The sequence below is a fragment of the Thalassophryne amazonica genome, chromosome 9 (genome assembly GCF_902500255.1).
Source record: "Thalassophryne amazonica chromosome 9, fThaAma1.1, whole genome shotgun sequence".
In the NCBI taxonomy this organism is placed as follows: domain Eukaryota; kingdom Metazoa; phylum Chordata; class Actinopteri; order Batrachoidiformes; family Batrachoididae; genus Thalassophryne; species Thalassophryne amazonica.
The window spans coordinates 16746284-16773641 of NC_047111.1; the positions used below are offsets into that span (position 1 = coordinate 16746284).

Sequence of the window (27358 nt, forward strand, 5' to 3'; positions counted from 1 at the left end):
AAGTAATTTTACCTTACATTTGTTGAAATGACCAGCAGTGACATTCAGTCAGTTGATGGAAACGCCATCAACTCGCAAGTGTTTTTTGTCAACATTATGAAAAATGTCACTTAACTTTTGTGAGACTAGATACTCGTGTACGATTAGCTTCACACGACAGCCTTTTAGTAAATGAACATGAACAAGCTATGGGTTATTTGATGAGGCTTCACCAGTAAGTCAGTTTATGAAATGCTACATCAGGTTTTTGTTATATTTATATTTCACGTAGTAAATTATTTAGTGATAAATAATCATTCAAAGTTAAAAAATGAATTAATAATTCATTCCGATCGTAAATGACAAATCAGTGATTGAAGTGACTTTTTAGTGACTATTTATTAACTTTTTTGTTGTCCTGAGTCTAGGCTCCGGATGAGAGGAACTACCATATTTTCTACTGCATGTTGAAGGGCATGGCTCCGGAGCTGAAGGTCAGACTGGGCCTGGGCGTGGCTGGAGACTACGCCTACCTCACCATGGTGGGTCTGTGGACGAAGGCGACACCTGTTATGATTCTGTGATGAATCTGTGAAACTATTCTAGATTATTCAGCTGTTTTTAAGAGGAACTTTACATTTTATGTACACAATACAACCACTGCACGGTGGGGCAGTGGTTGTCTGGTTGAAGCCCACTTGGCCGTTCGGGACTGGTTGTATTTGGTCTTTAATATAGTTTAAATGTTGTTGTAATCATTCTGTTGTTTTTGATGTTTGTGTTCTTGAAAACCAGTTTAATTTGAAATAAAACAGAAACCAAGCAAATATGTTAAGATTTATCAAATCACAATTTAGATTTTTTTTTCTGGATAAATTATGTGATGAACAGTCAGTTTTCAGAATCATTAATACTGTATTTTCCAAGTGTAAGTCACACCTGTCAAAAAAAAAAACAGTCTGTTAAAGGGGAGGAAAAACTCAGTACAACACATGTTGTGCTGGAGTATAAGTCGCACCCCTTTTTTTTAATCTGTTTTATCAGTTCTTTAATTTGGGATATTTGTGCATTGTTGTCATTTGCGTTTTAATTTTCACATTGCTTATTTTATTACTAGCATTTAATAAAATGTGACTGTGACTGCTGGGATAGGCTTCAGCCCCCCCCCAGCCCCCCCATGACCCTTAATTGGAGTAAACAGTTGAAGGTGTGTGTGTGTTTTATTACTGGAGTTTATTCAATTTAGTGCTTTTATTATAGTTATCATTAATAATGAACACATGATTTTCCTGTTAAGTTGGAGGACCTCATTAAGTAGTAAAAAGAACAAATCTGTAGTGGAAGTAAATAAATTGAGTAAATGTTTTAGCGTTAGGGCGATCTGTGGATCAGAAGAAACTGGCTGGTTAAATTGTCCAAACTCCACCATGTTCGTCACCTGATACGATTCTGGGTCTTTCTTTGTAATGAGAATCTTACCACGAACTTCACAAACCTGTAGATGCTCGTTAGCCAAAATAATAATAATAATAATAATAATAACAACAATAAAAACTAACTATAGTGAACAGAATAATGAATTTCAGAAAAAAAACCTTTTTGATACGTGTGAAAGCTCTTGAAACCAGCCGTGTGAAATAACGTTGAATTCGCCAACAGCAACGTCTCCTTTGGGTTTCATTTTCAACAAAAGTACAATTTCTTGCTCTTTTATTTATTTAGATTTTGAACATTAATGCTGGAAAAATCGCAATAGAAGCTGTTAGAATTTATCCAGGATGAGTGCCAATCAGTTTTGGTTTCACCGCTCAGGGTTCCTGTACAGACTGTGACGGCTGCGATGACCTGAACGATTACTCCAGCATCCTTTCAGCCATGAAGGTCCTCATGTTCACCGACACAGAAAACTGGGAGATTTCCAAGCTGTTGGCCGCCATCCTGCACATGGGAAACCTGCGCTTCGAGGGTGAGTCACACGGTCTCCAGACTACAAGGCGTCTGGAGACCGTCGTTAATGGACTTCATGCTGATGTCATAACCGGTAACTCGGGCACCATAAGGCCTAACATAAAAAACCCACAAAGCTACCTGGACTCTTTGTGTCTGGCTCACTATCCATTTGTCACTGAGTGTTGTGAGCCATGTGAAATCACTTGAAATTCGCGGTCCCCAGTCTTGAAGCTGACTTGGTATTAACTTTGTCTGACATCTACCAACGATGGACTTTGGGTTTCAATTATGAGTGATGCCATAAAAGAAAAATGTGCTCACATTAAAGCATCCAAGCAGGCGTCTGCATGTTTTCCTGATTCAGTTTTTCCGAGCGTCCAAAGTCGATGTTGTTCTGAGTTTGTTGGTTTCATGGTTTTGGTTCATAGCTGCAGAAATTGAAACGTTCAGCTGCAGAAAACTTTATCACAAGTATTTTGTTTGCTTTGCTCTCTGTGTGGAACCAGACTATCTCACAGCGGGTCATGTGATCAGTGACCTCATAACACTTCTTGAAAACCAACTAAACTGCACTGGATTTCCTCATTAGTCGTCAAATGTGCATTAACCTTTTGGGATTGGATGGGTTAAAGGGGTGGAGCTAACATGCAGGAGGATGCAAAATGATCGGTTCTTTCTCGTTTCAGCTCGTACGTACGACAACCTGGATGCCTGTGTGGTTGTGAGATCAGCTGATCTGAGTACTGCTGCTGCACTCATGGAGGTGCGTATGAACACGTGTCTGCTCTACACGTGTAAAAATAATCACCGACATCAACGAGACGTCGACTCGATGGTCTCAGTTGCCCAAATAAAGAAACGTAAAAATTTAAAAGTATAAAAGTATGGTGTGAATCCCTTTGGGTCGTGTCCTATGTGCTTATTCTGAGAGCACTGGTTCCAGAAGGTTTAGATCAACGGTCAACATTAATCAAGGGCGTGTTGTGGCCACTTTGCGCTCTCATGAGTACCCTTGTAGTCACTGGTGCAGAATTGGTGGAAACACAGAGTGGTTATTGTGCTTTCCTGTCCGTGTTCTTCCTGTTTTCTGATCTGTGTCCTGTAGGTGGAGCCGAAAGATGTGATGGTGTGTTTGACCACACGAACCCTGATCACATGCGGTGAAAGTGTGACCACGCCTCTCAGCGTCCAACAAGGCCTGGACGTCCGGGACGCCTTCGTCAAGGTACTGAGGTGTTGCAGCTGTTAAAGCTCACACGCTGTGGGATTCTGAGAATGTTGCCGACAAGACATGGTTTTGATGCAGTGTTAAATTCTTTCTAAAGCATTTATGGTTGACAAACTAAACCCGCTGGAACCCGGATTTACTGTGGTGACCATGAGCAAGGTGCCATTTAGTCTTTGGGGCCCTCAGCTTCATTCCCGCCTTTGACATGAACGTTGTGTCTCTTTGGTTTTCTAGGGGATCTACGGACGGCTCTTTGTCTGGATTGTGGATAAGATCAATGCAGCCATATACAGACTGCCGTCCTGTCAAACCAACGCCATCCGCAGATCAATTGGTCTGCTGGACATCTTTGGCTTTGAGAACTTCATTGTTAACAGGTTATTTACACCACTGGATTTATGAAACAGGCACTTAAAACGCTTTACAATGATGCCTCATATTCACCCGTTCATCTGCTTCAAGCTACAGAATTCAGAGATGAGCACCAGCACTAAAGCACCTCAAGGCCTCTATAGGACTTAGATCTTCTTCTAGTTTTTCAATAGCCCAGAGGCATTACCATCACAGTTTTAAAAGTGGTCAGGGCAGTTCAGGTAAACATGATACGGTCACAACATTCAGCATCACCAGTCCCAGAGTTAACCACAAATCCCAGGCAAGCCAACTCAGCACTCGAGAGGCGAAAGTGTGTTTTTAAGATCAGTCTCCAACTATTCAGTTCAATTCTACTTATTCACATGATACAAAATCACGACATCGGTCGCCCCAGTCCCTGAGCTAGCACACTGACAACAGATCCCATAGGCAAACTCGAAATCTGACAAACCAGGTCCTGGGTCAGAGTCGGTAGGCTTAGTTCTGTTATCTTCCAAATTGAAGTAGCGGATTGAAAATTAGCTTAATATAAACACTTATTTGGAAAAAACTCTTGAATGTTGCAAAAAAGATTTTTTTTCTTCACTCTTTTTCTGCTATTACAGGTCACATGGCATTGTAAAGTATGTCGCACATTATCCGATTGGCACAGTATCCAATTTATACCACTTTCCGACTTGACTTTTAGACTTTTGACAGGAAGCAGAAAGTTTGACCACATTACACCCATTTTGGCATCTCTTCACTGGCTTCCTGTCCCTGTGAGATCCGATTTTAAGGTTCTGCTACTGGTCTATAAAATTGTTCACGGACTGGCAGCTCCTTTCCTACCTGACCTACTTAAACCCTACGTACCGCCCCGGGCTCCGTGTTCTCAGGGTGCAGGACTACTTTGTGTCCCTAGGGTGAATAAAAAGTCTGTGGGTCACAGAGCTTTCTCTTATCGTGCCCCTGTTCTGGGAATGATCTCCCTGCATCAGTAAAACAGTCAGATTCTGTACAGACTTTCAAGACTTAAGACGCACTTATTTTCCCTTTTGTATGGCTAGCATACTGACATAGTATGTTATTATGCTTTTTACCCTTTTAAATTCATTTTATTAGTAAACGGAGCAGCCGCGGCCGCAACATTATCTAAATTCTGGGTCTTTTAGTGAAGCTTAGGGCTAGTGGCCGGTGATCACCTTAGTATTTCTTCTGTTTTTCTTGTCGTTTAATGCTGACAAATTATACTCTATTTGTTGTCTTTCTGATGCCTAATTCTGTTTTTTTTCTCTCTCTCTCTCTGTTTAAGGTGCAGCTCCATCCACAGATGGGTGTGGTGTCTACTTCTGCAACCCTCCTGTCTGTGCACCAGCAAAATTTCCTGTATATTCATTTTGTAAATTGTTTTGTCAATTGTGTCGGTAGCATGGCCCAAGCAGAGGGTCGCCCCTTTGAGTCTGGTCTGCTTGAGGTTTCTTCCTCAGTATCATCAGAGGGAGTTTTTTCTTACCACTGTCACCTGTGTTCTTGCTCTGGAGGTTGGTAAGGTTAGAACTTGTGTGAAGCATCTTGAGGCAACTTTGTTGTGATTTGGAGCTATATAACTGAAAATAAATTAAATTAAATGCCGGACCTAGTCAGCGCGTAAGATGGTTGGCCATCTTGGGCAGCGAGGTACAGCAACACCACTTAGACAAACTACATTCGAGCTGTTTGGTTTCATGAAGATGAAAATAGACAGTTTAAGTGGAATGTTCTAAAATACATGGCGCAGTACATGGGGATGAAATAAGAGACGGACAACTTGTTAAACATTAGACATTACGTTACATCAATATTAGGTAAAATAAACCACTATAGCAAAATGGAAATATTTAGCGGGGCTTAACAATCCTTCGTGATCACTTTTGTAATTACAGTTCTCACGAGAGATTTGTTGAAATGACCAGCAGTGACATTCAATCAGTTGATGGAAACACTGTCAACTTGCAGTTGTTTTCTGTCGACATTATGAAAATGTCGCTCAACTTTTGCGCAAATCTGTAATTTCACCCTGTTTAGTGACGTAACATCCCAAATGCTTTCCTAGAACACTAGAAGAAGCCTGAGTATCTACTTTCTGCTACCCTCAATACTCCCATCAAAGAAGCTCAGAAAATCACGTTCATAAACATTAATATGTTTAGTTTTGGTTGTTGATCGGATAAATCAAATCAAATCAGTTTTATTTATATAGTGCCAAATCACAACAAACAGTTGCCCCAAGGTGCTTTATACTGTAAGGCAAAAGCCATACAATAATTACAGAAAAACCCCAACGGTCAAAACGACCCCCTATGAGCAAGCACTTGGCGACAGTGGGAAGGAAAAACTCCCTTTCAACAGGAAGAAACCTCCAGCAGAACCAGCAGAAAGAAGACGTCATAAAGAAGACGTCAGCTTTGGGATGATTGATCTGTGATAGAAACGATCATTAGTTTTAGTCCTCACATGTCTATTTTCCGCTTTCTTGTAGTTTTGAGCAGCTCTGCATCAACTTTGCGAATGAGAACTTGCAGCAGTTCTTCGTTCGTCATGTCTTCAAACTGGAACAGGAGGAGTATAACCTGGAAGACATCAGCTGGCAGCACATTGAGTTTACTGACAACCAGGATGCACTGGACATGATCGCCAACAAACCCTTGAACATCATCGCTCTCATCGACGAGGAGAGCAAGTTCCCGAAGGTTCTGTATCAGCAAGAAGCAAATCAGAGCTCCTGACATGTTTGTGCAGATCAGGAAGGACCATGCGCAGCTCCAAACGGTTGGACCATGACACCTGTTCTTTGTCTCTTCTCAGGGAACCGATGCTACAATGTTGTATAAACTCAATCTGCAGCACAAGTTCAACGACAACTACATCCCACCGAAAAACAGCTATCAAACCCAGTTTGGTATCCAACACTTTGCTGGTGTGGTGCAATACGAGACCAGAGGTGTGTTTATCTTCTGCATTACGGTCAACGGGATCTCAAACAAAACACTTCTGAGTGTCAAGTGAAAGGAAACAGGCACAAAGCAACTTGAATCCACCAGTGCCACAAAAACTGAATTTTGCATTGTTGAATTTTTTTTTTTTTTTTTTTTGTAAATATGTTGTGTCAGAAACTCTGATTCTACCAGTCTGCAGTTTCTACCATGATATCGAGACCAAAATGTGCTGTCCTCGTTTTACACATCAGCCCTAAGTTGTCATAGTTTCTATCCTGTTTGTTCCAACCTTCACACCAAATTAATGTGCAAGTTGGTAAAACACAAGAGCCCAACTGATATATCTCTTTGTTGATAATATCGGCCAGTAATATTAACAAATTGGTATCATCATTATTTTCCCTGATATGAAAATATATTTTACCAAAAAACAAAACAAAAAAAAAACAAATGCTTTGCATAGTCCAGCAGAGGGCACTCCAATTATGGTGTTTGCAGTCCTGTCAAGCGTGGCCATGACCCCCATCACCCCTTGGTCACATTAGGCACTTTTCTACTGAGTTCTACCAACTCACAAGGAACATCAGTTGCATTTATTTGTTATAAGGGGTAGCTAAGAAAATTTTAGGAATCATTTAAATTTTTTATATGTATATTGGCAAATATATTGGTATTGTATTTTTTTTTTAAACTCTCCATATCAGTTATTGTATTGACCCTGAAAAAAATCTGTATTGGTTGAGCTCTATAAAACACCATAATGCACATTGACAAAAGTGTTTGTGGGGTTTTATTTTTCTTTTTTTTACTTTTTCTGGCACTTTCAATCAATGTGGATCTGCCTGAGAAACCAAAAGCAAAGACTGAAGGAGGAGAGACAGAATGAGAGAGCGAGAGAGAGAGAGAAAGAGAGAAATCTCTTTGACCTTGACCCAAAAATGTCCATGAAACAAGACACCAAAGTAGTTGCTTTTACCTCGAAAATGACTTGAGCAATCATCATGAAACTAAAGTCCCCGGATTTCTTTGATCTCCTTTCCAGTTAGCATCAGGAATGTTGTTTAGCAAGCTAGCGCTGCACTTTTGAGGGATCATACTCTCCGCAATTCTCATACCTTCTTTTTCAGGTTTCCTGGAGAAAAATCGAGATAGTCTCCACACTGATATTATTCAACTCGTTCACTCGTCCAAGAACAAATTCATCAAGCAGATCTTCCAGTCGGACGTCGCCATGGTGAGACCAAGTCAAATTTATTTATTTATTTATTTATTTTCTAAAGTGTAACCGAAATAAAAGCTCACTTCTTTAACTACAGCATTTAGATCTGTGTGAAAGCATCCTGTACTTGTATTTCAGGAAAAAAACGTCTGCAGTTAAAAGGCAAAAATTTATGGTTCAATTTTTTTGGACTTCATGATGCTGGCGTCTGTTTGAGCCACATATCATCAGAATATACATCTTCAAGAACACAGGTAGCATGACTGGGAAAGGAACCCAGATCTCCATGATGGTAGCCTGAATCCTATATGACTCGTGTGGCCCACCATTAAAATCTGGGGAGATTGTAACCTCCATGGTTGAAATGACTTTTTCCATGAATTGTAAAAGTTTTTTTGTTTTTTTTTCCTTAATTCTGTTCTCATGACGGTGGAATGCCTTTATAGCTTCTGTTGTAGCTTTGGAAGTGTTGTGTAATGACTCTGCTGACTTTTACCTCCATTTAGCTTTTCTCCTCTTGGTTTTGGCTTTTAACACAGACACAACCAACCTGCTCTCAATCTTCTTGTCTTGTCTTCTTTTCCTTGACATCAGTTTCTGTGTGGCTATCAGCGGCCCAGCACCCCTATCCCCAAGGTAACAACCTTTAGCTTCATGCAGCCTGTGTTTGAATCACCCGGCACCCATCAGTCCAAAGGTCCCACCCGTCAGTCCAAACGTCCCACCTATCAGTCCAAACGTCCCAACTACAGCTAGCAGCTTCTCCCTCCTTCAAACGTCTGTTTTTCCTAAAGCTGTTTTTGGAGCAACCAAAAGGGAAAATGTTGATCTGGAGACATTTACAGACCAAAAGCAAACTCTCTGATGCACCTTCTCCCTGAACAATAGACGAACATCCCATCTGTGTGTCCACAAACTGACAGATGAATGACAGATGTCAGTTTGATGTCAAATTCCTCTGTGGGTCACCTTCTGGTGACATTTGTGCATTGTTTTATACACTGCTAAAGCAGAGTCTTAAACTGTCTGAAATTAAATTATTTTACTACCAGGTCTTAAATATAACTCTTTACAAAAAAAAAAATCATATAATTCGCAAAATTTTGAATTAATAAATGAAAATTCTGACTTTTCATCTGTTTATTTTTCCCAAATTGTGGAAGTTAGCTTTGATAAAACATTCAGAGAATGACTATCTTACTCTGTTGTTTTACAGTTGTATGCAAAAGTTTGGGCACCCTTGATAATTTTCATGATTTTTCTTTATAAATCATTGGTTGTCTGGATCAGAAATTTCAGTTAAATATATCATCTAGCAGATGAACACAGTGATATTTGAGAAGTGAAATGAAGTTTCTAGTTTTTACAGACAGTGTGCAATAATTCTTTAAACAAAATTAGGCAGGTGCATAAATTTAGGCACCCTTGTCATTTTATTGATTTGATTATATTTAGTACTAATTATTAGAACAAAAAATTGGTTTGGTAAGCTCATTGACCCTTGACCTCCTTACACAGGTGAATCCAATCATGAGAAAGGGTATTTAAGGTGGCCATTTACAAATGTTTCTCCTCTTTGCATCTCTTCTAATGAGTTGCAACATGGGAGCCTCTAAACAACTCTCAAATAACCTGAAAACAAACATTGTTCAGCATCATGGTTTAGGGGAAGGATACAAAACGCTATCTCAGAGATTTCAGCTGTCAGTTTCCGCTGTGAGGAACATAGTGAGGAAATGGAAGCCCGCAGGCACAGTACTAGTTAAGGCCTGAAGTGGCAGGCCAAGAAAAATCTCAGATAAGCTGAAGCGAAGGATGGTGAGAACAGTCATAGTCAACAAACAGACCTGCTCCAAAGACCTACAACATGATCTTGCTGTGTATAGTGTCTCTGTGCATCGTTCAACTATACAGCACACTTTGCACAAAGAGATGCTGTATGATGCTGTAATGCAGAGGAAGCCTTTTCTGCGTACACGACACAAACAGTCACTTGAGGTATGCTAAAGCACATTTAGACAAGCCATCTTCATTTTGGAATAAGGTGCTGTGGACTGATGAAACTAAAATTGAGTTACTTGGACATAACAAGGGGAGGTATAGATGGCTGAAAAGAACACAGCATCCCAAGAAAAACAGTTGCTACCTACCGTCAAATTTGGAGGTGGTTCCATCATGCAGTGGGGCTGTGTGGCCAGTGCAGGTGCTGGGAATCTTGTTAAAGTTGAGGGGCACATGGATTCCAGTCAATGTCAGCAGATTCTTGAGAACATTGTCAAGAATCTGTGACAAAGTTGAAGTTGCACCGGGGCTGGATCTTTCAGCAACACAATGACCCTAAACACTGCTCAAAATCTACTAAGGCATTCATGCAGAGGAACAAGTACAACGTTCTGGAATGGCCATCTCAGTCCCCAGACCTGATTATTGAAAATCTGTGGTGTGATTTTAAGCAGGCTGTCCATGCTCGGAAACCAACAAACCTGAGATGTTTTGTAAAGAAGAATGGTCCAAAATACCTTCAACCAGAATCCAGACTCTCATTGGAAGCTATAGGAAGCAATTAGAGGCAGTTTTTTCTGCAAAAGGAGGATCTACTAAATATTGATGTATTTTTTTCTGTTGGGGTGCCCAAATTTATGCACCTGCCTAATTTTGTTTAAAGAATTATTGCACACTTTCTGTAAATCCTATAAACTTCATTTCACTTCTCAAGTATCGCTGCGTTTGTCTGCTATATGATATATTTAACTGAAATTGCTGATCCAGACAACCAGTGATTTATAAAGGTGTCCAAAGTTTTACATACAACTGTATTCGTGAAACGTGTCAGAGATTTTGGTCTGGCTGTTGTTGTCTGTTTGTTGTGTACAGCAGTGACAATGTTTGTTTGTGTTGTCATCCACTATGTGTAAATTTCATCATCATCAGAAAACCAGCAATCACAAAATTAGCCAATTATTATCTTTCAAACCATTTTATCCCCTTTATTTGCTTGACAAAGAAATTTCACATATATTATGTTGCTTTAAAAAGTTACTACTATCTATATGTTGTTATATAAAGTACATGTAGGGAATACATCATATGACAAAATATTTGAATTACTTTGACAGAATGCTTCATATAATAAATAAGTAGATCCTTGTCATTTGGCAGATTGTATGCCACATGACATTATTTCTCCCATTGTATAGAAAAATAGTCCATTGTATGATTTACATATTTTTTGTGTTGGTTCCATACGTTTTGCTCCATCAAATGATTGCACTGTCTTTTCATAAAAATACGTCCGTGATATGAAAAACTTCGATCTCTTTAGGTGTCATATAAAACAAAATGAAATGTTTTCCATTTGTGCAATTGAAAGAATATTTTCATTTGTTGAAAGCCTGGTTGAATGGAACATTCCATCTTTCAACTCATGCACGTATTCCTACCATAAACATACATTATTCGTATAATAATGCATGTCCCATTAGTTATTTTTCAGACCCATATTTTTACACGAATTCCTGAGGAGAACTGGTCTTATAAGGCATGTTTTACAATCTTAAAGTATTTAAAAATTTTCTTTGTCCTTTAATCTCTCTACACACCATAGTGGTATTTATGACCAAGTCCAAAAATTTCACTAAACTTGATTAAAATACATTTAATAAATCTGTTGAGTCACTAACTTGAGCCATCCTGTGATGGTACATAAATAATTTGGAATGTTTTGGTCCTTCTCCTTTATTCAGAGTTGCCACAAAATTAATTGACCTTCCAGATTAGACCAATCCTTTTTACTAAATTTGTTGAAAATCAATCAGTTTAATCAAGATTTATTTATTTTTTATTTGTCTGATCCTGTAATTAAACAATGTGTGAAAAACATGACCTCCATATTGGAGCCAACTGTGACATTTTAGTATGAGCCCGATGTTAGAAACTGTTTTGTGTTCATCAGGAAACATGCGGTTGCTTTGGTTTGACTTAATATTTTAAATTTGCACTTGTGACCTTAGATGTTTTTAAATGATGGTTTAGGCCACATTGGTCCCGCCAATTTGAAGGGACGTACAGTTAAAAAGTTTTTGTATAAATCACAAATACTTTGTACTGATGACACAAAGTTTACCATTTGTGCTGAACTTCCACATTTGTGTTTCTGTGTTTTAAGGGTGTCGAGACCAGGAAACGATCTCCAACTCTCAGCAGCCAGTTCAAACGCTCCCTGGAGATGCTGATGAAGACGCTCAGTGTGTGTCAGCCTTTCTTTGTTCGCTGTATTAAACCCAACGAGATGAAAAAACCCTTGGTGAGTGAGCTTCAGTAACGTTTTTGGAAGAGGTAGTCTTTATTTATTTTATGATACAGAACCTCACTGTAACTGTTCAGTTGGTCAAGTGTTAAGAAAACAATGTATAAACAAAAATAAAACTAAAATCAGTCAATCGATTGAGGGAAATGTGAAGACATTTACTCGGTAACCCTGGTAAAGTGTCATTAGTACGTGAGGATTTTTGCCATGTACAGACAGAGTAACAACTGGTTGAAACAAAGGTGCCCTAATCCTTATACTTTAACAATCCTTCATTACAAAGTGATTCAGAAGTTGCGACTGCACTTTATTTAACTGCAACTGTCCTGAAATATTCTGATATTGTTCATCATTGTCTGTCTGATTTTTTTCACCTTTCTCTCTTTTCTTGTCTGACATTAAATGAATGCTGTAAATCCTTGGAAAGGACATTTTGTTGTATTTATGTGTCACATGGTCTGTTCTGTGTTTTTAGTTATTTGACAGGGAGCTCTGTATTCGTCAGCTGCGCTATTCTGGTATGATGGAGACCATCCGGATTAGGCGGGCCGGTTATCCAATCCGATACACCTTTGCTGAGTTTGTGGATCGTTATAGAGTCTTGATGCCTGGCATTAAACCCGCCCATCTTCAGGTCAAACAGCACACACAGAGTGTTATCTTTTAATTCTTTATACAAACATTAACAACTTGTAAAATCCTTTTACAGCCTGTAAAGTTTTACAAAGTCTTTTACAATTTTTTACAACCATTAAAGCCTTTTACAGATTTTTACAGTGTTTGCACCTTTTACAGATATTTCAGTTTTTATTTTTTTAGTATTTGGAAAGTGTTTTTTTTTTAAGAAATCACAGCCCTTTTGTAGAGTCTACAAAGCCTGTTATGTTTTTACAAATTATTTTACAGATTTTATTGTTTGCAGCTTTTATGAGCATAGCAGTTTTTAGTTTTAGGATTTTTACAAAGTGATTACAGCTTTGACAAAACATTTCAAAGGTTTTACCATGCTTCATCATTTTTACAAAGCCTTTTTACCAGTTTTACACAGTTCTTTCAACTTTGACACCTCCGTCAGTTTTTATATTCTTTTGCCATTTTTACAAAGCCTTTTACACATTTTACAAAGCCTTTTTACTGTTTTTGCAGTGTTTACAACCTTGACAAAACATTCCTCAGTTTTCACAATCTTTTGCTATTTTTACAAAGATTTATTTTTACAACAGATTTATTAAATGTATTTTAATCAAGCTTAGTGAAATTTTTGGACTTGGTCATAAATACCACTATGGTGTGTAGAGAGATTAAAGGACAAAGAAAGTTTTTAAATACTTTAAGATCGACTTTTACACTTGTTACAAATCCTGTTACATACATGTTTTAACAAATCATGTGACAGTTTTTATAGCCTTTCAGTTTTTATGGGGTATTTTACTGTTTTTATGAGGGCAGGGGTTGTGGTCGAGTGGTTAGTGTGCTTGGTTTCAGTGCAGAAGGTTCCCGGATCAAACTTCAAACCCCACCCCTGCCCATATCTCCATGTAATGTGGAGTTGTGTCAGGAAGGGAATCCTGCATAAAACGTGCTCCAAATCAACATGCAGATCCACTCTGAAGCATTTCAGTTTTCATCTCTTCCTTCCAATTTTGCACAACAGCAGCAAACTTTTACTCAGATTTAGTTTTCAAACTTTGACCTGGGAACAGCCACATACACATCATCTCAGACATATGAGGTACTCTATTCTATGTTGTTTAACATGACAAGATAGAAGCTGACATTCTAAATGGTGTTCTCATTTTCAGGTTTTGATCTCAAACCTAAATGTCTTCAGTTTATAGCAAAAACAAATGAATTGGTCTTGTTGTTTTCTATACTTTCAGAGAGGACTGTGTTCTAGAGTAGGTTGCAGCAGGGAGGGTCCCTGTGCTCAGTTTCTTCACAATCCTGAAGCATCAGCTCCCATTTCTCTAAGACCTTAACCCCTTAACGCCCATCGTCGCATATATGCTACAATCTCTGACTCAAATGTGCAACTTACCAAATTGACCTGTATGCCCGTTGTCGCAAATTTGCAACATACCATCATTATTATTATAACATTATAACATAGTCATTACCAGAATACCCAATATTACTATCTAGTTTTTGTGCAAAAGTGAAATTAATAATCTCAATATTATTTACCATCTACTTAAAGGCAAAAACACACACAAAACATTTTTTTATATACAGCTATATAAATTTGGGCGTTAAGGGGTTAAATTAAGTAGACAGTGTGCAGTTGATGACTTGGTCAGGACCATTGTGAAATCCACCAGGAGACAGAGAGGAATTATATACACAGCCTTAACTACATCAATTAAAATGTCTTGATATGCCATCATCCATCCAGGAAGACCTACGAGGGACCAGCCAGCAGATTGTCCAACACCGACTGGGCAAGCATGACGACTGGCAGATTGGAAAGACCAAGATTTTTCTGAAGGTTGGTGTTGTCAGAAAAAAATGGCTCCATGAGATAATCGATGAAACTTTCTGGGTTCTTCATTTGATGATGAGAAAAGTTTAAGTTGGTATTCAGTGAGAAATCACCACAATCTTGTCGTTTTGATTGATGATAAATGAGACAAAATGTTTGTCATCAGGACCATCATGACATGCAGCTGGAGATCGAGCGGGACAAAGCCATCACCGACAAAGTCATTCTCATCCAGAAGATTGTACGAGGACATAGAGAGAGGTCTGGAACTTTGGAGCTTTCTCCTGCTTTTGATTTGTGTCCCTCATGAGGATAAATTTGTTTATCGGAGTTGACGTCTCACTTCTGTCTCCTTCCATCGGTCTTCTCAGGACGTATTTCCTCAGACTAAGAAACGCTGTAACGTTTATCCAGAAGATTTGGAGGGGTTATCGCTGCAGGAAAAACTACCACACTGTGAGTCCTTGATACTTTCTGGGTGCCATTTCATCTTTTACAATTACACTGTGATTTTATAAAATTTTTTAATAATTTGTTTTATTTTTAGCTGCGTTTGTGAATCTTCTGATGTCAGCTGGATAAAAATTGGGTCTTTTTCTCTGCTCCTTCAGATGCAGTCGGGCTTCGTGCGCCTCCAGGCAGTCTACAGGTCCAGGAAACACTACAGGAGCTACCGGATGACTCGCCTTCGTATCACCCTTGTTCAGGCGCGCTGCCGTGGATATCTGATCCGGCAGACCTTTTGGCGGCGTCTTCGTGCCGTGTTGACCATCCAAGCTTACACCAGGGGGATGATTGGCAGACGTATCTGCCAGAGGCTGAGGGCAGAGGTAACGAATTATTACGTTTACTACTGTCACTTACATCATGTTGACCTGCCAGAAAGAGTCGAGTGCTGGTGTTGAAGGCAGTGACCACATGACCAGAGCTGTTTGAGTACGACGGGATTTGTCTTAAATGCGTTGCGCCTTAATTACTGTTGCAGTCGTGCAGAAAGTCGAGTGATGATCTTCTGCAGTCACTTAACATGACCATGTATGTAGTTTTTCTGCCTCCTGAACACCGGACACACCGTATGCTCGTCACACCGCTTCTCCCAGCTAACAAGCCAGCAGGAAAGGAGGAGAAACACAATCCCCGTGACATGGGCGAACTCAGGACACAATGTACAGTAGAATAGAAAAAAAAAACAGAATTGTACTAGATTTGCAAGTAAATATTACGGGTCACTATGGATCCAGGCTTGCCCCAAGCAGAGACCACTGAGAAGCCTTGTAAGACTGTCAGGCAAGATCTACAACCCCTGGCAAAAATTATGGAATCACCGGCCTTGGAGGATGTTCATTCAGTTGTTTAATTTTGTAGAAAAAAAGCAGATCACAGACATGACACAAAACTAAAGTCATTTCAAATGGCAACTTTCTGGCTTTAAGAAACACTATAAGAAATCAGGAAAAAAAATTGTGGCAGTCAGTAACGGTTACTTTTTTAGACCAAGCAGAGGGAAAAAAATATGGAATCACTCAATTCTGAGGAAAAAAATTATGGAATCATGAAAAACAAAAGAACGCTCCAACACATCACTAGTATTTTGTTGCACCACCTCTGGCTTTTATAACAGCTTGCAGTCTCTGAGGCATGGACTTAATGAGTGACAAACAGTACTCTTCATCAATCTGGCTCCAACTTTCTCTGATTGCTGTTGCCAGATCAGCTTTGCAGGTTGGAGCCTTGTCATGGACCATTTTCTTCAACTTCCACCAAAGATTTTCAATTGGATTAAGATCCGGACTATTTGCAGGCCATGACATTGACCCTATGTGTCTTTTTGCAAGGAATGTTTTCACAGTTTTTGCTCTGGCAAGATGCATTATCATCTTGAAAAATGATTTCATCATCCCCAAACATCCTTTCAATTGATGGGATAAGAAAAGTGTCCAAAATATCAACAAACTTGTGCATTTATTGATGATGTAATGACAGCCATCTCCCCAGTGCCTTTACCTGACATGCAGCCCCATATCAATGACTGGAAATTTACATGTTCTCTTCAGGCATTCATCTTTATAAATCTCATGGGAACGGCACCAAACAAAAGTTCCAGCGTCATCACCTTGCCCAATGTAGATTCGAGATTCATCACTGAATATGACTTTCATCCAGTCATCCACAGTCCACGATTGCTTTTCCTTAGCCCATTGTAACCTTGTTTTTTTCTGTTTAGGTGTTAATGATGTCTTTCGTTTTCTGTCTTGACGCTTTGATGTCTTCCTTGGTCTACCAGTATGTTTGCCTTTAACAACCTTCCCATGTTGTTTGTATTTGGTCCACAGTTTAGACACAGCTGACTGGGAACAACCAACATCTTTTGCAACATTGCATGATGATTTACCCTCTTTTAAGAGTTTGATAATCCTCTCCATTGTTTCAATTGACATCTCTCGTGTTGGAGTCATGATTCATGTCAGTCCACTTGGTGCAACAGCTCTCCAAGGTGTGATCACTCCTTTAGATGCAGACTAAGGAGCAGATCTGATTTGATGCAGGTGTTAGTTTTGGGGATGAAAATTTACAGGGTGATTCCATAATTTATTCCTCAGAATTGAGTGAGTCCATATTTTTTTCCCTCTGCTTGGTCTAAAAAAGTACCCATTACTGACTGCCACAATTTTTTTTTCTTGACTTCTTATAGTGTTTCTTAAAGCCAGAAAGTTGCCATTTGAAATGACTTTAGTTTTGTGTCATGTCTGTGATCTGCTTTTTTCTACAAAATTAAACAACTGAATGAACATCCTCCAAGGCCGGTGATTCCATAATTTTTGCCAGGGGTTGTACATGAATTTAGGTGCAAGTTAGAGCTCTGAAATTCATAAAAATATGCTTTGCATCACCATCTACTGCCACAGTTCCACCAAATTTGGCACGTTGGTTCTAACAGAGGACATCCATACACATGCCAAATTTCAAACCATTCAGTTATCCCCTCAACAAGAAAACCCATCACAAATTAATTAGCTGTGCACGTGGTCAAAGTCAAAGCCAGTAAACTTGCAGAGGAACAAATTTGAAAGTTTCTGGCCCAATTTTTCATAGTCTTGAAGCAGAGAACATTTTGACACCAATCTGGCCTTTGTGTCAAAAATTCAGAAACTAGTTCACATTGGCCTATTTTGCATATTTCGGAATTTTGCGGGGGGAAAAAATACCAATATGCCAGTGGAAAGAAATCATTCCAATGATCAGACAATATAAAGTTTTCCTATGTGTGACTGTAATTTCACAAGTTATTAGAAGTTGTTTTTATCAAAACATATTTATTATTTATAGCGCCATGTAGTGGTTTTTAACTGACATTTTCTGGACATGGATAGGTTGTTCTGTGCTCTACCAAAATCCGAAATGTCATGTCATTTGGTAATCCCATTAATGAGAAAAACCCATCATTAATTAAGTAGCATCACATATGGTCACACTCAAGAAACTTGTAAATAAAGTTAATAAATTCGCTAAACTATGATGTCGCATGTGCTGCTGCTCCTCCTATTACTAGTAGTCAGAGACTGATGGATTTCCAGCTCCCTTCATTGCCCAAATTGTCAACGATTATTACATCAGCATGCTCATTTCTCAACAACCTGATCTTTGGACCCTCTTCCTTCTTGGGTTATAAAAGAGTTTTGGAATACACTAGGTCCATGTATTTTATCCGTTTTAAATTATTCGTTGTCTTCACAAATTTTCCCAGAGTGTTTTAAATCTGTCGTGGTAAAACCTTTGTTAAAGAAGCCTGGACTTGATGTTGATACACCGTTAAATTACAGACCTGTTTCAAACCTTGAATTTTTAACAAAGATGTTTGAAAAAGTGGTTTCCAATCAGCTTGTTGAATATTTAACAGCTAATAATGTCTTTGAGCCTCTTCAGTCTGCCTTTAGGAAAATTATTCCACAGAGACTGCATTGACAAAGGTGGTGAATGATTTGTTGTTAAATGTTTACTCTGATCGTGCTTCTGTTCTTTTGTTGTTGGACCTCAGTGCTGCATTTCATACAGTCAATCATTGTATCCTCATGGATAGATTACAACAACAGTTCTGCATCTTGGGCAAGGTGCTGATGTGGTTGAAATCTTTCTTGTCAAACAGATCTCATCGTGTTCTGTTTAATAATGTTCTGTCTGAGCCTTGTGCAGTCAGGCATGGGGTTGCTCAAGGTTCTCTGTTTTGGGTCCACTGCTTTTCTCTCTATCACGCATTACGTGGTCAATTATTATGTTCTTTTGGTTTTGGTTTTCACTTTTATGCAGATGATTTACAACTATATATGCCTATAAATTGTGAAAATGGGTCTAACTTGTCCAAACTTGAGCTCTGTCTTTCGGCTGTCAGGAGCTGGTTTTCTAAGAATTTTTTGTTCCTTAACTCTGCAGAGACTGAAATGATGATCATTGTATCTCAGAATTTCCACCATTTATTTGAAAGTTTCTCTTTCTCTGGATGATTGTGTGGTTCATTGCAGTGAAAAAAATTTAAAATCTTGGGGTTATGTTTGACCAGATTCTTGTTTGATAAACACATCAAGGAGGTGTCAAAGGCGTCCTTCTTTCATCTTAGAAGGAATGCCAAGATTAGAACAACCCTGTCTGACAGGGATGCAGAAGTCCTCATTCATGCTTTTGTGACATCTCGCCTGGACTACTGCAGTGTGCTTCTGTCAGGAAGCTTTCATGAGTCTTGCAGATGGTTCAAAATGCAGCTGCTCTTATCCTGACAGGAGCGGGGGAAATACGAGCATATTACCCCGGTCCTGGCCTCTTTCTGCTGGGCAGTTTGGGGCTGATTTTAAGGTGCTTTTATTAACTTATAAAATTGTAAATGGACTTGCACCTTCTTATCTAAAGGATCTTGTAAGCGCTTATACACCTTCCCGCAACCTCCATTCTCAGGGAACTGGCCTTTTGGTTGTTCTGAAGGTCAACAAAAAGACTGTTGGTGAGTGAGCTTTTTCCTTCCGGGCACCGAAGCTGTGGAACGAACTTCCTGTGGACATTAGACTGGCAGGCTCTGTGGATGTTTTTAAAGCAAAGCTAAAGACTCACTTGTTTACTTTTTGTTATGTTTCTTGAGTTATTTTGATTTTTTTCCAAGTAATTTTTGGTTTGTATCTTATTGCCTGTGTTTGTTTTTACTACCTGTACTGCACTTTGACTGAAAGCGCCTTATAAATAAAATTATTATTATTATAAAGTTAAAAAAATAATTTCAAGGTTTCCGGTCCAGTTTTTCAGTCACACTTCAGAGAATGTTTTGACAGCAATCTGCATTTTCTATGTCAAAAATCCAGAGGAGAGTTTATTTGGGGCAATTTTGCATATTTTGCAATATTGCAAATTTCCCGCCTGCCCATGGAAGTGGTCTACACCGTTAGAACGGGCTCACGCCACCGATCGCAACAGCATAACGTTTTCCTGTGGTTGACCCCATGGAGCAAATGTTAACTGAAAACATTGACCTGGAATGTTTTCAAACCATCAGGATTCCTAATTGTGGCTGTTAGTCAGTTTGGACCCGTCAGGATCTGTTTTTGACCCGTGACGACCCACACATCTCCACTTAAGCCTGTTTTATGGTTCATTTGTTGCCCTGGCGTGTACGTAACCTTACCTGCCTGAGTCCCACTGTCACGCTAAAGCCTGCTTTTACACATTAGTGTTAAATGTGTTTACATGTGGAAAAAACAAAACAGAAATTTCAGAGTATTTTGTGTTTGTTCTGAAAATGTTGAATAAATCAGTTTTGTTTTGAAATAAATGTCTTAATCTCAGTTTGTTATTCATCTGATAGAGTGTAGTTCATGCTGAGCAGGACTATGATTCCAGTGACCAGACTAGAGAACCGAGGTGGGTGAGGTCATGTTTCTGCAGCCAGGAATCGGCACAGAAAGGTCATGACCTGCTTCCTAAAACCGCATCAGAGTTTGAAGAAAGTCAAACATGTTCTTGGGGGGTGTTTGATGATATCAGGTCCCTGAGAGGCAGAGCGGCTCGGCTGTGGTGATCTCAGGACTATAGCTTTATTTTTTAACAGATGGTGCAGTACTGCTTGTTTCTTCACATTCTGACCTACAGGGACGACTTCTGGAATATTAAGAATCTCTACATCTGTGGTTGTGGTACTCTTCCTTAACTGGAGGATTACCCCCCCCCTCCCTCCAGGTTGGGAGCGAGTTACTACTCAAAGCAAAGATGTTGAAGTCTCTTTGTTGAGTGATGGGAAGTTGTGGCATCAAATTGGCGGGTAAATTGGGGCATGATAACGGGTAGAAAGTGAGTTTCCTTTGCAGGGTGGCTGGACTCACCCAGAGAGACAGGGTGAGCAGAACTAACATCCAAAAGGGGTTCAAAGTGGACCTTCTCCTCCGTCAGTTGGTCAGTTGATTTTATTTTTTGGGAATGTCCAACTATCAGGATACTGTGGGAACTACCGAGAACACACTCAAAGGATTATACCCCTATCAGATTGGGAAAACCTCTGGATTTTCAGGAGGAAGTACAGGATGTGACATCTAGGTTCCTTATGCAACCTCATTCCCCCAGGACCAGGCTCAGGATCAATGCTGGGTGATGGATTGTGCTTGTGGAGCTGAACACATCTCCTCACTATTTCTTATCGGCACCCCCTTGTGGAAATGTTACTTGTGACAGAGCAACTCTCAAAGTTAGATTTTTAAATTGATTGATGAGATTTTGGTGGTGATCCTGGTTTTACTTTTTTTTAATGGTTCTCTAACTCAGAGGTTTGAATGTATATTCCACGTGTATTAATGACAAATCTAGCATTGGGTTCTTTTTACTCCTGTGTTTAAACCGGAATCAATCAATCAATCAATCAATTTTTTTATATAGCGCCAAATCACAACAAACAGTTGCCCCAAGGCGCTTTATATTGTAAGGCAAGGCCATACAATAATTATGTAAAACCCCAACGGTCAAAACGACCCCCTGTGAGCAAGCACTTGGCTACAGTGGGAAGGAAAAACTCCCTTTTAACAGGAAGAAACCTCCAGCAGAACCAGGCTCAGGGAGGGGCAGTCTTCTGCTGGGACTGGTTGGGGCTGAGGGAGAGAACCAGGAAAAAGACATGCTGTGGAGGGGAGCAGAGATCGATCACTAATGATTAAATGCAGAGTGGTGCATACAGAGCAAAAAGAAAAAGAAACAGTGCATCATGGGAACCCCCCAGCAGTCTACGTCTATAGCAGCATAACTAAGGGATGGTTCAGGGTCACCTGATCCAGCCCTAACTATAAGCTTTAGCAAAAAGGAAAGTTTTAAGCCTAATCTTAAAAGTAGAGAGGGTGTCTGTCTCCCTGATCTGAATTGGGAGCTGGTTCCACAGGAGAGGAGCCTGAAAGCTGAAGGCTCTGCCTCCCATTCTACTCTTACAAACCCTAGGAACTACAAGTAAGCCTGCAGTCTGAGAGCGAAGCGCTCTATTGGGGTAATATGGTACTACGAGGTCCCTAAGATAAGATGGGACCTGATTATTCAAAACCTTATAAGTAAGAAGAAGAATTTTAAATTCTATTCTAGAATTAACAGGAAGCCAATGAAGAGAGGCCAATATGGGTGAGATATGCTCTCTCCTTCTAGTCCCCGTCAGTACTCTAGCTGCAGCATTTTGAATTAACTGAAGGCTTTTTAGGGAACTTTTAGGACAACCTGATAATAATGAATTACAATAGTCCAGCCTAGAGGAAATAAATGCATGAATTAGTTTTTCAGCATCACTCTGAGACAAGACCTTTCTGATTTTAGAGATATTGCGTAAATGCAAAAAAGCAGTCCTACATATTTGTTTAATATGCACTTTGAATGACATATCCTGATCAAAAATGACTCCAAGATTTCTCACAGTATTACTAGAGGTCAGGGTAATGCCATCCAGAGTAAGGATCTGGTTAGACACCATGTTTCTAAGATTTGTGGGGCCAAGTACAATAACTTCAGTTTTATCTGAGTTTAAAAGCAGGAAATTAGAGGTCATCCATGTCTTTATGTCTGTAAGACAATCCTGCAGTTTAGCTAATTGGAATGTGTAGACCACAACATTTTCTGACAGTTTAAATCTTATTTTCCTACCTTCACATCTTTACATAGCTCTGCCCCACAATTTAGTGTTGTCTATTCCAGGTACCAACTTTATTCGTGGTTTTGCAAAAATCAGTTTTGATAACACCCTAGTGAACAATTGTAGAAAATTCTTATTCTTCTTGACTAGAGCTCTTGGTGAAATTCTGTTGTAACTGCATTAATAGTAAATGTTCACCGGATGAAGATATTGCTCCATTTCAAGAACCTTGAGTACAGGCTGCTGTGGGAGAAATCGATGACCCTGTTGTTTATAGTTGTAGATATGTTTCCTTTCCAAAACTGAACTATTTGTTCCTGTGTATTCACCAGGCTTTGTAAAAATACAATTGAGTTACTTGAATGATCCAGAAAATAGTTTATTTTATTTATTTATTTATTTTCTGGCTCCTTGTAGCTCAGAGTTTTTCGTCCTTCTTTGAAGTTTGTGAAAAATCAGTGTTGTGGGCCTTTGATTAATCCCGTTAACAAAAAACAGGATTTAAAAAGTGTGTAAAATCTTCCTGATTGAAAATAAACACTGGCTGAAAATTTTTGCCGTCATTAATCGAAACATCTTCATTCTGTGATCTCTGCTGCACTTTTTAGAACCAAACATTGGACTTGTGTGTTGTTGCCGCTTTGTTCCTTGTGGCTTCCTCAGAACTTTATTTTTATTTACTGTCTCTGTGAACCCTCAACCTTTTGGTTTCTCCTTCGATCCTCACAGCGGCAGCGGCGCCTGGAAGCCGAACGGCAGCGCCTGGCTGAGGAGGAGCAGCTCCGAAACCAGATGACAGCGCTACGGGCCAAGGCAGAGGCCGAGAGGAAGCACCAGGAGCGCCTTGTCCTACTAGCTCAGCAACAGGAAGAGCAGGAGAGGGAGGAGAAGGAGGAGGCCAGGAGGAAGAAGGAGCTGCTGCAGCAAATGGAGAGGGAGAAGGAGCGGCCAGTGGACCACTCGGACATGCTGGACCACATGTTTGGGTTCCTGGGTAACTCCGAACGGCTGCCAAATCAGGACGGTCGAGCGCCAGCTGGCTTTGAAGTACGTGATTGTTTATTCTAGGGGTTGACCAATTATCTTGCCAATTATCCATACAGATAATCTGTTGACCCGAAGTGTATTCCAGCAATCAAAACCCCTTGTTAAAATATCTACACCCATTTATGTGGCTCCACCCCTGAAGATAATGGCATCTCAGAATCTGAAACCTTCTCTGCACCTTAGAGGGTCTGAGATGATGAACTACAAAACTCCATCATAGTGTCGTGGTCTAGTTTCAGTGTGGATTAATTTTCTGTGGAGCCTGTTACGTTTCGTACACACCGTGACATCACTGAGAGTTTTTCCAGAAGCATTACAGCTGTGCTGTGTACATGCAACTACAACCCCAATTCCAATGAAGTTGGAACATTGTGTAAAATGTAAATAAAAACAGAATACAATGATTTGCAAATCCTCTTCAATCTATATTCAATTGAATACACCACAAAATACAAGATATTTTATTTTCAAACTGATAGATTTTATTGTTTTTGTGCAAATATTTGCTCATTTTGAAATGGATGCCTGCAACACATTTAAAAAAAGCTGGGACAGTGGCATGTTTACCACTGTGTTACATCACCTTTCCTTCTAACAACACTCAATAAGCATTTGGGAACTGAAGACACTAATTGTTGAAGCTTTGTAGGTGGAATTCTTTTCCATTCTTGCTTGATGTACGACTTCAGTTGTTCAACAGTCCGGGGTCTCTGTTGTAGTATTTTGGGCTTCATAATGCGCCACACATTTTCAATGGGCCGACAGGTCTGGACTGCAGACAGGCCAGTCTAGTACCCGCACTCTTTTACTATGAAGCCACGCTGTTGTAACACGTGCAGAATGTGGCTTGGCATTGTCTTGCTGAAAAAAGCAGGGACCCCCTGAAAAAGACGTTGCTTGGATGGCAGCATATGCTGCTCCAAAACCTGGATGTACCTTTCAGCATTGATGGTACCATCACAGTTGTGTAAGCTGTCCATGCCATGGGCACTAACACACCCCCATACCATCACAGATGCTGACTTTTGAACTTTGCACTGGTAACAATCTGGAGGACACAACGTCCATGATTTCCAAAAACAATTTGAAATGTGGACTCTTCAGACCACAGCACACTTTTCCACTTTGTGTCTGTCCATTTCAAATGAGCTCGGGCCCAGAGAAGGCAGCGGCGTTTCTGGATGTTGTTGATGTATGGCTTTCACTTTGCATGGTAGAGTTTTAACTTGCACTTGTAGATGTAGCGACGAACTGTGTTAAATGACAATGGTTTTCTGAAGTGTTCCAGAGCCCACGCGGTAAGATCCTTTACACAATGTCAGTATTTAATGCAGTGCTGCCTGAGAGATTGACGGTCACGGGCATTCAATGTTGGTTTTCGCCCTTGCCTCTTACGTGTAGAAAGTTCTCCAGATTCTGTGAATCTTCTGATTATATTATGGACTGTAGATGATGGAATCCCTAAATTCCTTGCAATTGAATATTGAGAAACATTGTTCTTAAACTGTTGGACTATTTTTTCATGCAGTTGTTCACTAAATGGTGATACTCGCCCCATCTTTGCTTGTGAATGGTTTTGGGGATGCTCCTTTTATACCCAATCATGACACTCACCTGTTTCCAATTAACCTGTTCACCTGTGGAATGTTCCAAACATTCATCAACTTTCCCAGTCTTTTGTTGCCCCATCCCAGCTTTTTTGAAATATGTTGCAGGCATCCATTTCAAAATCAGCAAATATTTGCACAAAAACAATAAAGTTTATCAGTTTGAACATTAAATATCTTGTATTTGTGGTGTATTCAATTGAATATAGGTTGAAGAGGATTTGCAAATCATTGTCTTCTGTTTTATTTACATTTTACACAACATCCCAACTTCACTGGAATTGGGGTTGTAGACCAGCGTGCTACTTCATCAGATCACTATGTCACATCCACGGGCAACTGTAAACATCACACATCAGTTTGTCACATTAACAGCCTGTGACTTCCCGTGACAGCTTGTCACGTTAACAGGCCGTGACTTCCCGCAAGAGCTGGTCACGTTAACAGGCCGTGACATCCCGCAAGAGCTTGTCACGTTAACAGGCCGTGACATCCCGCGACAGCTTGTCACGTTAACAGGCCTAGAGTTCCGGCGACAGTTTGTCATGTTAACAGATACGTTAAGACAGTTTGTCACGCGACTTCCCGCGACAGTTTGTCACATTAACAGGCTGTGACTTCACGCGACAGTTTGTCACGTTAACAGGCTGTGATTTCACGCGACAGTTTTATCATGTTAACAGGCCGTGACTTCATGCGACAGTTTGTCACGTTAACAGGCCGTGAGTTGGGACACACATCCATGAAAATGAGAACAGGACTTAAACATCTGGAGAAAATATGTTTGTTGCGTCTGAACGATGCGTAATTTCTGGTGTCAGTCATAGTCGTTATTCATTATATCACTCTTTCTGCTGGTCAGGATCTTGAGAACACGCCCCAGGGCGAGGGGGAGGTGCTGACTGAAGCTCCGCCCCTGCCTGAAGAGAAAGATGAGGATTTGTCTGAGTACAAGTTCGCCAAGTTTGCAGCTATGTACTTTCAAGGGGTTTCCACACACACGTACGTCAGACGGCCGTTAAAGCAACCGCTGCTGTTTCATGAGGACGAAGGAGACCAGCTGGCAAGTTTGACCTTTGAACCCCTCACTTCTAAACACCCACTTATTACTTATTCATGAGTTAGATCCTGTTAAAACAGACTGGAATATGCTTCTGTAAAACTAAAGGTCAGAATTATCATGTTTTTTTGTTTTTTTTTTATGTAAAATTTGCCAGTTGATCTGAAATCGTAAAATGTTTAATTGGAAACTTTCAGGTTTAATTTGAGGGTCTGTTTTTAACATATACAGGTTTCAAGGCTGACCTGTGATATAACGTTGGAGCAACATTACAAACTTAGGTTCACTGTTTCATTCTGTAAAATTTTCAGAAGAAATTTACAGCATTTTTGAAAAATAGAATTTTTATTTTATTTTATTTTTACCAGCACATTGTGAAAAGTGTTTTTAATGCTGTTTCTCCGTATGTGTGTTAAATGTTGTGACTGACGAGTGTGTGTGTGATGGTGTCACTGTCCTGCAGGCGGCGCTAGCCGTGTGGATCACGGTGCTCCGCTTCATGGGCGACCTCCCCGAACCAAAGTGTGAGATGGTGCTTCACGACGGCAGCGAAAAGATCCCCGTCATGACAAAAATATACAAAACCCTTGGCAGGAGGAGCTACAGGAGGGAGCTGCAGGAGCTGCAGGTGGAGGAGGAGGTGAGAAAAAAGTAAACAAAAACAACATACAAACATCCAATCACACGGTTAGAAATCAGGATTCATTAAAAGTAAATCTTAGAATTCTGCAATATTTCACATGGATGATTCTTCAAATTTCATTCAGTAGGAAAAGTTGGGACAAAGTGGAAAATGCAAAAACAAAACAAAAAAAACATAATATAGACCCAAGCTATTTCATGATTTTTTTTTTTTTTTTTTTTCTTGTCAGCTTAATTTCATTTGTTCATTTTCATCCATCCTGTATTTCAGGGCTGTAACACATTCCAAAAAAAGTTGGCGACTCCAAAGCATTTACCACTTTACAATGTTACTCCTTCTCACAGAATTTCTAAGATGTTTTGGCGTTGAGGACACCATAT

General features: G+C 39.8%; 1 protein-coding gene across 1 annotated transcript in view; it reads left to right on the top strand.

Moving 5' to 3' along the window:
* Positions 1–27358, top strand: part of myo7ab (myosin VIIAb) — a 117429-nt gene that overhangs the window by 49204 nt on the left and 40867 nt on the right. Inside the window, exons 9-25 of the mRNA XM_034177677.1 lie at positions 408–521; positions 1792–1945; positions 2616–2692; positions 3035–3154; positions 3392–3534; positions 6033–6243; positions 6359–6494; positions 7617–7723; positions 11874–12011; positions 12490–12648; positions 14407–14499; positions 14660–14754; positions 14865–14949; positions 15105–15323; positions 23351–23668; positions 26138–26338; positions 26799–26975. Coding sequence (XP_034033568.1) covers positions 408–521; positions 1792–1945; positions 2616–2692; positions 3035–3154; positions 3392–3534; positions 6033–6243; positions 6359–6494; positions 7617–7723; positions 11874–12011; positions 12490–12648; positions 14407–14499; positions 14660–14754; positions 14865–14949; positions 15105–15323; positions 23351–23668; positions 26138–26338; positions 26799–26975 — 2547 coding nt within the window. The remainder of the gene's footprint in view (positions 1–407; positions 522–1791; positions 1946–2615; positions 2693–3034; positions 3155–3391; positions 3535–6032; positions 6244–6358; positions 6495–7616; positions 7724–11873; positions 12012–12489; positions 12649–14406; positions 14500–14659; positions 14755–14864; positions 14950–15104; positions 15324–23350; positions 23669–26137; positions 26339–26798; positions 26976–27358) is intronic.